Source organism: Perissodus microlepis, chromosome 8, assembly GCF_051167445.1.
Source record: "Perissodus microlepis isolate ML-2025 ecotype Zambia chromosome 8, ASM5116744v1, whole genome shotgun sequence".
NCBI classification, from domain to species: Eukaryota; Metazoa; Chordata; class Actinopteri; order Cichliformes; family Cichlidae; genus Perissodus; species Perissodus microlepis.
In genome coordinates this window covers 26,312,602-26,325,805 of record NC_140468.1, presented here as the reverse complement: position 1 = coordinate 26,325,805, position 13,204 = coordinate 26,312,602, and the positions used below count along the sequence as shown (strand labels likewise).

General features: G+C 42.5%; 1 protein-coding gene across 3 annotated transcripts in view; it reads right to left on the bottom strand.

Annotated features, from left to right (window-relative positions):
• The window catches only part of caskin2a (CASK interacting protein 2a), a 53,197-nt gene that overhangs the window by 4,816 nt on the left and 35,177 nt on the right, over window positions 1-13,204 (bottom strand). Inside the window, exons 8-21 of one of the 3 annotated variants that reach the window (XM_084938438.1) lie at window positions 12,147-12,255; window positions 11,803-11,911; window positions 11,590-11,684; window positions 10,454-10,571; window positions 8,285-8,413; window positions 7,938-8,024; window positions 7,014-7,141; window positions 6,757-6,832; window positions 4,134-4,207; window positions 3,936-4,046; window positions 3,436-3,537; window positions 3,199-3,337; window positions 703-2,970; window positions 158-395 (exon numbers count right to left, since the gene is read on the bottom strand). In XM_084938438.1, the coding sequence (XP_084794564.1) occupies window positions 158-395; window positions 703-2,970; window positions 3,199-3,337; window positions 3,436-3,537; window positions 3,936-4,046; window positions 4,134-4,207; window positions 6,757-6,832; window positions 7,014-7,141; window positions 7,938-8,024; window positions 8,285-8,413; window positions 10,454-10,571; window positions 11,590-11,684; window positions 11,803-11,911; window positions 12,147-12,255 (3,783 nt within the window). The remainder of the gene's footprint in view (window positions 1-157; window positions 396-702; window positions 2,971-3,198; window positions 3,338-3,435; window positions 3,538-3,935; window positions 4,047-4,133; window positions 4,208-6,756; window positions 6,833-7,013; window positions 7,142-7,937; window positions 8,025-8,284; window positions 8,414-10,453; window positions 10,572-11,589; window positions 11,685-11,802; window positions 11,912-12,146; window positions 12,256-13,204) is intronic. The other 2 variants (XM_084938439.1, XM_084938440.1) reach the window with 2 other exon arrangements.

Below are 13,204 nucleotides of genomic sequence, written 5' to 3'. Positions count from 1 at the left end.
GTCAGATCTGCTGCATGTTCACAAGGAACAGTTCAAACAACCAGTGCAAACCAAAGTTTACCGCGGTACCACAGCTCAGCAATCAGTATGAAGAGCACAATATTATCATTCCAGGTAAAGCACACCACCCCAACTACACCAATACAATACTTCTTACCCGTCCACATTGCTCCCCTGTGCCAGTTTGGTCTCCACTACTTTGAGAGCAGCTTCCAGTGATGTACTAGTTTGCTCTAGTTTCTTCTGGGCCAGCATCTCCACACTGGCCACACCAGGCGGAGTTACCCATCCTTTTCGTGGCTGACTGGGTAGTGCCGAGGGTGGGCAGCAAGAGTTCAGCAATGGTGACGGTGGAGCAGCAAAGGCAACACTTTGAGCCATGCTGAGATTCAGACCTGAGGAACAATAAATATTATGTAACCATCAAAAAGAAGCTCGCTGTTAGGAAACAAGTTTAACCTCTTAACATCCACCAGATCACTGGTCGCCCATCTAGAATTAGTGTAGGGACTGGGTTATGTAACCAGCCATTTTTATAGCAACTTTAAAAGCTTTAACAATAAAACCGTCATGCCAAAATTAATCTGAAAGAGTGGATTTGAAAATGTGCTTACTCAACATGTGGCTAAAACAAAAGCCAAGCTTGACCCTAGATGGGTCACTGATGGCCTTGTTGGTATTATATCTTCTTTTCATTGTTACCTGCTGTTGCTGCATAGGTGTTCTGAGGGAGTCTTGACACAGCGACGGCTTTCTGTGGACTCTCAGGTTCGGACGTGAAGGTCTGTCTGTGTTTCACAGGCTTTGGACTGGACATACAAGTCTGAATGTACATGTTGCTTTTCAGCTTTGGGGAGACTGTGTGAATCTGTACGCTCGTGAGGTTAGGGATGGCTGTTTGTCCACTTGGTTGCAATGGCGAAACAGTTTTTTGAGGAGTTGTTGGTTTGCTGTTGGGGGTTTGTTTGAGGGGACTGGAAGGTTTTGAGGACACTGGAGGCTTTGGGCCTTTTCCCATTGATCCTATCCTCTGGAAAACATTGTGTGGCCTCTGAGCTTCATCGTCACTCAGTGTACTGATGTCATTTTGCGTGTGGAGGCTGTTGGGTTCTGGGTGCTTGTTGTTTCTGTGTGGGGTGCTAACCTCTTCAGGAGTGGACGCGTCTTTGTCTTTGGGTTTGTGCCGTCTTTTCACCGTGTCAGACTCCTTTAGATTGAACTCTGGGAGTTCAAGGCTGTTTGGGGTCTGCACTGCCTCTGAAGGAGTTTTAACTTCAGCACCTGGCTGACTAACGACTGCTATCCTGGGTCGCTGTTTGACAGTCAGGTTGCCTTCTTCAGCAAACGGTAGATAGTCCTTGGACCTGTGCTTGGGAGATGCAGCAGCACTCTTTGATATGTGTTCAATTTTCTTTGCTTTCTCTTCCTCACCAGAGTCTCTCTCTGTACTTCTACCTCTTTGTCTATTGAAGTCTCCTTCTGTCCTTTCATTTCCTACCCTCCTAAGGCCCCCGAGACCCAAGGCTGGGACAGGTTTGGAGTGCTGAGTGATGGTGTGTGAAGGAAATCCACGTGGGATTGGTGAGGAAACAGGGCTGAATGCAGGTGAAACAGGGAGGTGGGCTGGTGGTATATCTATTCTTCTAGATGGGCTACTGCTGCTGCTGCCTTCAAGCCTGGCTGCGATACTCCTCACACTGCCTGCACTCTCCGTCTCTACCCCTTCCTTCACCTCTGGCTCCACTCCTTGGTGGTGTCCTGGTTGACACACACGGGTGTCGTTTACCGAGCTCATCCTCTTAGGTGGGGGTGGAGGCGGACCTTTGCGTCGAGAGCGCACGGCAAAGGAGTGGCTACGGTTGATGTGACGTTGGGCCCCTAGAGGACTTGCATGGCCACGTCCCGGCCTGCGTGACATGGTGGCATAAGATGGCATGACCGCAGAGGAAGCAGAGGTACAAGGGGAAGTGGGATTGTCGTCTTCATCTGGCTCACCATCTGACAGAGCATAGCGATTCAGGCTTTGCGAGCGCTTCTTTTGTGGGCCTTTTTGAGTTTCATTGGCTGGGCCCTGTACAAGTAAGGGCCCCAGCAGCGGGACAGCCCCAGGCAGTGGCTTGGAAAGTAGTCGTGGAGCCCCACTGACTACTTCTGCTTGAGCTTGGATATAACTGAAAGCCTTCTGTGTCGGGGAAGCTTGCGGGGATGGTGAAGATGGGGAGGAGGGTGGGTGTTGCTGTGGGTGTTGTTGAGGCTGATAAGGGCGGTTAGGAGACTGGAAGTGTTTGGCTTTAGGTGGGACAGCTGGGTAGGCAAAGCGGGGCATCTTGCTGGGGGTCAGTGGAGGTGTGAGAGGGGAGAAGGGGATTTTATTTGGGATAGCAGATTGACTCTGATGCACCCATGACTCACTGGGTCTCTGTCTACTTCTGCCTCCAGGACTGCTTCTTCCACTCTTCACCTCCTCCCCTGCACCACTACTTAAACTCTCCTCAGACCGGCTCGATGTCCTGGCTGAAGACAGTACGGCCTGCTGATCCTGACAATGAGCCAAATTTACATTTCCAGAGTTCCCAGATTTCCCTGAGCCCCGCGAACGCATGCCAATGCTCTCTTGACTGACTGACATGGCAGTTCCACCTGCAGCAGAGGACACACCTTTAATGCTGAACATCTCAGCAGGACCTCCACCCGCCTTTCCCATCATTGCACTCTGTAGCTCCACGCTTAGCTCGCTGTCCTGGAAGGAAAGGAGGGCTCTGGGAGTACGAGGGGAGGAGCAACAGTCATTGGATGGAGTGTCAGCGTGTGCCTGAGCATTGTGTGTCGGCGTGTGTTCGATAGCCACCAGCTCGAGAGCAGCAGGCAGCTTTCGTCTGAGAGTTTCGCCTCCGGTTCTTTCGGCATGGTTACGAGAGCGATGCAGGTCACACAGTCTCTTCACTGCTAACATTAGTTTCTTCTGATGACCTGAAACACACATATTTATTTATTTATTACAGAGCTCAAAAAGATTTAATAAAAGTGATCAAACATTTCCAAATACTGCCCCTTCTGTGCTTTGACAATGTCACAAGCAGTCACAGCACACAAAAGATTCAGTTTCAAAGCCTATGAGGCAGAGTACACCCCGGACCAGTCACCGATCAGAGAAGTTATTAGCAGAAGTTATTATAGAAAATTATAGAAATTCCTCACCCAGTTTAGTAATGCCTATCTCCTGCAGGTCCTCCCAGGTGATGTCCTTGACAATGGCAATGGAGTCATAGCCATTGTCACACAATCTTTTCTGGTACTGAGGCAATCCAATCACACTCAGCCATTCCCCCAGGTCCGACTGAACACGACAACACAGACAAAATTTACAATGACTGCAAGAGAGCCAGCTGTTTACATGACGTATATGGCAAATAAGAGGGAGGACTGATTTCTCACAGGAATGTAATCTGGGAGCCACTCAGGAATGCTCAGCTTGCTAATCTCCATCGATATCTTCTTCCTGTGGCCTGGTTTGGTCACTCCGATAGCTGTAAGATCCTGAAGAATATCCACGCAAATAATGAGTGAATCATTAACATAACCAACAAATGAAAGAATCAACAACAAATCAATTAAATAACTGTACTTTAGCCAAGAGAAATCATTTTTTTCATCTGTAAAAAAAAGAGTGTAAAGAAAGAGTGCTTTAGTTACAGTCATGTCAAGTTTTCAATGGACTTCTTAAACTTTTTTTAAAACATACATATCAGGCTCAGAGGGTTTCAGGCTGAAATGGAACCAATTCATTTTCATATTACTTCACAAAACAGTCATCCCAAGGTTTTATGTAAAAAAAGAAGAAGCAAAAAACAAACACATCTTAAAAGTACAAAGAACAAAGAAAAGTCTAATGGCATAGAGCTAAAAATGCTGAAAATTGTAACATAAATACACACCTCGGGGGTCATTCTGCTGATGGTGGGTACATCATATCCTGCACTGATGAAGCTGGACGTGTACTGCTCGAGCTGGAACCCACACAGCCACTGGTAGATAGCTTCTAAATCCTAACGACAGAGAGGAGATTCATTTCCAAAACATCTGTGTGCAGGAAACATTTATGCAAACTTGCACAACTCTAAAACTCAGCTCACCTTGCCTTCCAAAAGCTGTTCAGGCCTCACAAAGCCTTTCTGAGGAGTGCCGTTAACCTGTTGGCGGGAGCCACCTAAAAAACACACACAATTAATCCTGTGGGATGTGTTTCGCGATGAGTGCGTGGAGGAAGACAGACACTGGAGGAAAAACAAGACGAACCCAAAAAAAAGACAGCCATGTTTTCAAAGTAACAAGATTCTGCTTTGTGACAGCAAGAGATCAATCCGGTCTGCATTAGTTGAGTCATGTTAAATCATTCTTTTCCAAGCAGCTGTGTGACTGAGTGGGGCTGTCACGACTCTCCAGGTGAGTGAAGCTGAAGCTGAAGATCTCATACACCCCTCACTCATCTTATTTACAGTCATTATATACTCAGATCTCAGAGGAATGATACTTTGTTGCCAACTGCTCCAATTTCACTTCTCTTCTTGCCCAAGGCTGAGTCTTTTTTTCCCGCTCTTCTAGTCCTTTCTCACAACAACATTTGATCTTTTCAGTTCTCAATAACTTTTATTTAAGACCTCTTACAGACACACAGATACACCTTGTAACAGGACAATAAGTAATATAAGACACTGCACTGTCAAGATGTTCCTGGGAGATGAGTTAACTTATTCAGCATGATAATCACCGATCAAAACAACGCAGTCATGCTTCTTGCGACATGCTCTTTGTACAAGATGGAAAGAGATGAGGAATTTGTGTAATTGTACTGTGGAAAAGTACAACTACAATTCAAATACAGTCAGTTACATTTCTAGGTTAGTGATCACCCATCAAATCAAGAATGGTTTTAAAGGTTGAGGCAACTGACATTTTTTTCTCTCCTCAGCTTTTCTGACTGTTTTTCACTAGTTTTGTATTTGGATAGGAATAGAGGTTGTGCAGGTAGTCCAACTCAATACATGCTATTGCCAGAAGGTTTGCTGTGTCTCCCGGCATAGTCTCAAGAGCATGGAGGAGATTACAGCAGACAGGCAGTTACTGTAGGAGAGATTGACAGGGCTGTAGGTCCTTAACCCATAAGCAAGATTGGTATCTCCAGGCTTCCTGAAGGGCTTTCACTTGTTTTCCAGTCTTTGCACCCAACTATTTCCAACTGTTTGTTTTTTTAAGCCACTTAAGTCTGACCATGACTCATTCAAGTACAGCATAAGAGGAACCTAACTCAATGATAAAATGTAAAACAGTTTTTCATCTTATTATTTATTTATCTTTTATCTGCACACAACAGACAACAAGCAAAGAAAGAAAGGTTGAAATATTGACAATAACTATCAGTCTGTGGCAAAAACACAATTTCTTTCCCATTTCTTTAGCTGAATCTATCAAAAATGTCAAAGATAACAAAGTTTGGCAGGCATAAAATTATATTTCTGCACCAATAAGGTGATTCCCAATGAAACATTAACCAAAAACTTGGAATGCAGTGGGTCCTTTAAAACAGGATCGAACCCTTTCTCCTCTGACAAAACGTCAAACATCATGTCAAATTATAACAACGGTCTTACCCCTGAGAAAAAACGAGAGCAGGAGAGCTCCTGATGTCTCACACTTCATCCTTCCCTCCACCTATTCTTCGTGCAGGGCAGACATCAGCTCCTCTTCCCTGTCTTCTTTCCTCTTTCTCAAGCATTTAACAGATGTGTTTTGCTCCTGATGCTCCCTGTCTCCTCCCTGTTCTCCTGCACTTTAACCCCCCCTTCCGATTCACCCTGAGGTCAATGGGAATTCTCTGCTTCTTCGAGTGTTAACATTTGAAAAGCCTTATCTCAGCAGAATGAACTTAAGTTCTGAAAATACTGTAAACATGCAATCCTGCACCTGCCATTATACCTGACAGCAGAGCACATTTCTCCAGGCCTTTAGTGTTTCTTGTGAAGTAGTGATCTGGGCTTTTATGGCTTGTGTAGATAAAAGAAGATGCTGGTTTTATTGGCTTCAGTGGTGAAGTAAAGTATGGTAAGCATTTACTGTCCCCCTCCATCTCATTTCCTTTCAGACCATCAACAAAAACAGCAGAACAATGCTGTATGATCCCTGCACACAGCAGCCCCGTGGTTTCTAAAGATACAACCTTTTTATGGTTGAAAGATTCATAGGCCAGTATTAAGTAGATAAAGAAACAAAAAAACATTCTTCTGTAAAAGAAAAATCGGGTGGCTGTAGCTCAGGAGGTAGAGCCACCCCCGATCTACTGATCGGAAGGTTGGTGGTTCGATCCCTGGCTCCTCCAGTCTGCACGTCAAGTATCCTTGGGCAAGATACTAACCCCAGGTTGCTCTCTGATGCATCCATCGTGTGAATGTACCTAGAAAGCACTATGTATAGAGAAAGTGCTTGTGAGAATGGGTGTGATTGGGTGAATGTGGCATGTTGCATACAGCGCTTTGAGTACTCCGGGTGAGTAGAAAAGCGCTATATAAGAATCAGTCCATTTACCATCTACCATTTAAAAGGTCAGGTAAAAGAACTGGACTGAAAAAGCAGCCAACCCGCAAAAGAAAAACTTTGAAAGACCTTCAGAAAGTCGGGACCTTGGAAGAATCACAGCTAACAGAATTATTATTATTGTCAAACAGAGTAAGAAGATGACAGATGTTTCATTCGGTGACTAACCTGTGGATCCATCAACCTGTTTGCTGTGGTCCACTCCTATAACGCGGTCCCTTGATTCACCAGCAGAGGGAGCCAGCTGCACACACAAAACAAAGGCGTACTCAACGATAGAAAAAAGTACTTTAGTGCATTACTGACATCCTCCACACTTTGTTCATTTCTGTTACTGTTAGTGAAAATGTCTACTGTAGACATATGAAGCAGAGCATCTCCTTGTTTTTTAGTGTCCACCTTGGTTGTCTCTGTGCATATCTGACCTTGCTAGCGTCATTGTTGTGGCAGCAATGAATCCCATTCTGTTTGTGGCCGCTCTCTGAGCTCTGACCACTCCCTGCACTGCGGCTGCTACCAACACTGCCAGCGCTGCCGACACTGTTTCTGTCACCTGAGAAGAGCAAAGAAAGCAAAACAGAGAGAGATGACAGACTGACAGGAGACCTGTGGAGTGTCTGAGTTAGGAGACAATTGTAGCCGACAGTTTATAGGTTATATATTTATATGTGTTGACTACTGTGCTAAAAATAAGTAAATAAATAAATACATAAAAACTATTAACAAAGTCCTATTTATTACTGAAGGACTTCTAGCCTCACCATACAGTTTTAATCGATGCAAGGTGTTTGTTAGTAAGTTGTTTTATGCTAAGCAAGGCTAATCACGCTCTGCCACTAGCTCCATATTTAACAAAAAGATGCTAATATCAAGCTTCTTATGTATGTAAAGAATTTTCAACGTTTATGAAAATATTAAAACATTATGTTTTAGTGGAATCGACATTCTCTCTGTTCAGGAAATAACTGAATATATATTACATAGTAGAAGAAAAACATTAATATGTTTGCTGTGGAGATTTTCAGAGAATAAGAGGAAGCTCCAACATGCTTAAAAGAAGAAGAACTTAAAAAGAGACCTTCATGCTGCTCCCTCATAGTAATGTCCTGCTGCAAGAGAACTGGTTATGGTTGCTGGATTGTTAGATGTGTATAAAGCAGAGGGGTGGGATTTGAAGGGTTAGCATGGTAAGGTCAAAACTCTGGTATATAAAAGGATAAAACAGGAATAAGCTTCTTTAAAAAGACCCAGTTTATCAAAAATGTGGTGACTTGACTGGTCTACAGGTTCACCGGCGATTGGGGTTTCGGTGGGTGGGGTATTAGGGGTTTAGGACCACACACTCTTACCAGTGGGAGAGCTCCTGAGGACCCAGATTTCCTGAGTGGGGCTAGCAGAACTAGCTGGGGTTGAGAGCTGACTGCCCAATGGAGCACCTAATAAACACACACACTTTAGACAAACGTTCACTGTACACTCTGCCTACTGCAGAACCGGAGCTGGGACTGGATCTATCAAGCTGACAGAGCATCAGGGAAAGTTTTTTCATCAAGAAAAAACTGGGATTGGGGTGCTGTTTGGGAGCATATGGACAGAAACATTCCTGTCCAACAATCCTTTCCTTGCCTGGGATAACGTGAATCCACCGCAGGTGGTAAAACAGGGAAAAGGTTGGTGAGTGCATCTGTGTGTGTACCTGCAGGGTCATAGCCAAGGATGTATAAGTCATCAGTCTGAGGGGCAGGGCCGTGACTCGAAGGAGGAGCTCTGGACACAAAGTGTTGTCGTTTGCAAGGCATTGAAGCTTGGCGGAAGAGCGTGCCCCCTAAGGCCAGGGAGACAGGTTTGGTTTGAGGTGGACATGCATGAGTGAGGGAAAGCAGATAATGCACATGCGTGTTCGGTGGCAGTTTGAAATGCATGCACAGGCATCGAAAGCTCTTTAACCATGCAATGAAGAGCTATGAATATCATCAACTTTAACATTTGTCTCCGTCATGTATTCTTTTTCATTGAGTACATGGAACAACAACTAAAAACAGACAGACTGACTGTAAATCCCCTCTACAGTTACATAACAGGCTGCTGAATGGAAGTTTAAGATCACCAAAGACACTGAGAAGGCTTACTGTTCCTTTGTGTGGTATTGGTCTCTGTTTGCTGACATCACTGACATTATCACAGAGCTCAGACACACTATTGCACATGTGCACACAACCTGCTGAGTTTGCCTCATAAGCAAAGAGCCCATCATCAACTTTGAGGCGAACTCTCTTCTTTCATCTCTTTCCTCAAGCATGAGCAGTCTCACACACACACGCCCACACACAGAATACCCCGATGTAGACTGTGAAGGCTTTAACACTGAGCTGACACTTTGCAATCTGGCCATAGTAATCCTATTAATGTGTTTCTCTGTGAGACTGTCGTGTGTGTGTGTGTGTGTGAGTGTGTGTGTGTGCGTAAGTGTGTAGACTGGCTTGTTGAAGACACAGAAGTGTGCACTCATGTCTGGAGCTGTTTTTGGAGCCCTGACTGTGCTGGTCTCTCTGTGCTAGAAAGTCGGGGGTTTTACAGCTGCAAACAAGTGAGGAGCTCATATTCACAGGGATTAAATTTGTTGATTTACAAGCATGCTGAATTCTCCAGTGGCCATGTCTGCAAACATGATAGATCCTGCTCGTGTACAAGTGTGGAGATATTTTGGTAGCCCAGATATATAAGAGTCGTCATGGGTCAAATTAGGTGTTATCAACACCAAAATACAGTTGTCTGAATTCATGTCCACTATAAATGTGTTTGCCCAGGCTGGTGGTACTTCAGGACTACAAAAATAAATAAGTAAACAAATAAATAAATAAATAAATATGAAACTATATATTGACAGATATTTTCATGTCTCAGATAATTATATGAATATGAGATCTGGCACAGTATTTCTGAGCCCTTTTAGTATGTTTTAGTTCACTGGGTTTTTTTGTTTGTTTTTTTAACATTTTGTAAAACTATTGGGAATTTCTATTCTGGATGAATTTGACCTGACACATAATTACACAAAAATAAAATGACACAAATTAAATGAAAAAGTTAGGCTTGGTATTTCATGTGAAATTGAACAGTGCAACATGTACACTGTTCAAAAAAATTAAAGGAATACTCTGAAAACACATCAGCTCTCAACAGTGAAAGAAAATCATGCTGTATGTCTACACTGATATGAAATGGGTAATGTGTTAGCAATTAAGGGATGGCACATAGTTTGATGGAAATGTTCTTGTTAAAAGGGAGGTTTTCCTTTCCACTGTCGCCAAAGTGCTTGCTCATAGGGGGCCATATGATTGTTGGGTTTGTACCTTACTGTTGTTGTGATTTGGCGCTGTATAAATAAAACTAAATTGAACTGAATTGAAATTGAATTCAAATGAAAATGATTATCCAGATGTTGTTAAGCATCCATTTAAGCACATAGGATAGCTTAGTGTTCAAGAGGATCTCCTCCCAGATGTGGACCAAAGCATCACTGAGCTCCTGGACCATCTGAGGTGCAACCTGGCGACGTTGGATAGATCGAAGATAATATCCCAGCAAAGAGACACAGCAAACCTTGTGGCAATGGCATGTATTGAGTTGGACTGGACTGGATACAGGTTGCCATGTACACAAAATTCAAAGTATGCCACTGTAAACTGAAGATGCAAACCAAGGTGCCATCCTCTCTGTTCACCGTCTTGCTAACTGGATAACTCTACAACTACTGAGAGGAGCACAACTATAATACTTGCATAAATATTCTGGAGTGTATTAATGTTAATTATTAATAAGGTTTACTGATGTTTATGCAGGTGTGTATAAGCTATTTATTTACCTGCTCTTTTGCTGAGGACCTCCACCACTGAAGGGGGGAAAAAGCCCACCCGGTCTGTCCCCCGCTGGGTGTCATGGATGTGACCTTTCCACCGGCCGTCTGAGTGCTGCTCCAGGACCTGTCAGCAAGAAACCATGAGAACACTTCATTACAAATGGCATTAGTCTTGGTATACTTCACAGTCCCAGCAATTGATACAGTTATATGAACACTATGGGCGTTGATTAAAACAAAAAAATGCTATGTGTTAGCAAAAATACAATAGCTTTAAGCATGCATGTTGTTTGCGACACCCACAGGCATGCACTTAAGTCCATAATGAGTGGGCCAGTAGGCTGGAAATACACTATCTATTCATTGTGAGTATTAGCAAAGCGCCTCGAGAGAAGAAAAACAAACACCTCTGCTTTCTGGCAGAGTAAGAGACAACAGCATACAAGTTCAAACACAACTCTCAGATGTCACTATGACTCACATAAATATATCAAAATACACAGCAGAGAGCACATAAAGACATGCACACACGAATTAGAGCAAACTGTGATAATGATGCTGATAATGAGAGACACAGCAGCAGCAAGTTTGTGCCTGTTCCTCTGCTGTGGTCTCCTGCTTTGGAGTACATGAAATTACCCTAAAACATACCACACAAATCCTAACAACAAGGCTTCACTATAACTTCACCTAACAAATTCATCTCATTTTCTCATCTCAATCAAGCCGATTCCGATGTTTGTGTTGGCTCTTATTTGTAAGAATTATATATGTCAGCATATACAAACAAAAAAACACTTTTCTTGAAATTTTTATAATAAAATAAATGATTAAACTTCTCTTCCTTAAACAATTTGCAAAATCTTACCAAACAAAAACTGCTGCTACTGATTTATAAAAACAAATGTCGGTTACATTTTTGTTCAGTACGTTTTTAAATTCATTAAATAAGGAAATCTTCTCCTTTCATAATTTTCCCAGGAAATGAATAATAATGACTGTTTTAAATGTGATATTAGGGATTTTCAAATTAATTTCATTTAATTACATTTTTCTATAAACAAGGACAATGAAAATAATGAACAAAAACAATATGACAACTATAAAACAACATTTTGAGACTTTTACACACAAAACAGTACCATGATCAGATCTCCCGCCCGCAGGTTAAGTGCAGTGGGATCATGGAGATTCCAGTAGTCCTTCACTGCTCTAACTTGAAGAGAGCTTGATGCTTCTGCAAAAAAAAGAAAGAAAGAAAGAAAAAAACACCTGATCACATTTCTAAACCAGAGAAGCCAAATTACCCAAATGTATCAGTGCAACATCAAGACACCATTTCATGAGCTACCGACCTCTCAGCAGCTGTTTGATTTCCCTGCTGGCTGTGGAAGTGGTGAACTGATTGACAATGTCCAAAGCCGTCTGGTTGTAGGTGTTGCGCATGTTCACGTTGATGCCCGCCTAGACACACACACACATACAGATCGTAAAACGGCTATGTGGGAGTCGGACTTTTAAAAACAAACCCTCCCTTAAATTCCAATCTGCTTTATTAAAGAATAATACTGAGCAGGTGAAAACATAGTGTGATGTTTCTGTGAAGAGTCTTTATGTTGACACTTGTTGTAAAAAAAAAAAACAGCCTTCCACATGGCTCATAAGACTAACAGATACAATGTTTCTCTTCTTTTCTTACGTCAAGGAGCAGCCGTACTACATCCGTTTTGCCATAGAGGGCAGCCTCGTGCAAAGACGTCCCCGCTTTGGTGGCTCTGTTAATGTCAATGCCAGCTTTGAGGAGCAACCTAGGAAGTCCAATCAGAAACACCGTGTTAGTGTGCAGGTGAATCTGTCACAGACATCTGCAGCAATTTATGAAGTCATATAGTCACAGTCAGCAATTGCAAATTTAATTGGGTTGACGTCTGGACTTTAACTGGGTCATGGCAAAACCTCGATTCTTTTTTGTTTCTGTTTTTGTTTTCAGCTGTTCTGTGTGCTTAGGCCACACATCTTACTCCACCTACAGCATCTCAATTGGTTTGAGGTCTGAACTTTGACTCTAGAAAAATTTGGTATACAGAGGGCATGGGTTGGCATGACAACCCTTCCATACAAGTCCTTCTTGTTCAGTTTAACTGTACTATCATGAACTTTAATATTTAGCATGCTAACTGAGGCCGGTAGTGTCTAAGAGTACATCTTTTGCAGTTTCTCTGACCATTGGGGAACCATAGGGTAAATTTGCTCCCTCTCCTGGGAAGACTGTGGTATTTTTTTTGGTGACACCTCCTGATGATCAATTAAACAAGTGCATTTGAGTAGCAGCACCTGGCTGCTACTTATTCTCTTATCCACACCATTACTGCTTAGCTTTTTGCAAGACTGAACACAGTCCTTTAAACTCAAAAAAGTTGCAACTCATGAGCAAAAAAAGGTTGTAATTATTCTATCAAAAGTAGCCATTTATGGAATATGGAATAAAGGTGCAGCAACAAAATTATTTTATTTTTGATCTTTTTTTTAATCACATACTTTAAGAACATTCATGAAATGTTTTAATGAATAGAACCTTAAATAATTATCTAACAGCTTATTAAAAATAATTTAAAACATTTCCTTGTGAGTGTAGAGTTTTTAAACCAAATGCTGCAGATAGTACTGACAGGAGAAATACCAAGTTGTAAATTGTGAGGATAAAAGGTTCCTATTGTAATCTTCTTGCACCACTTTTAACCTTGATGGTATGAAATC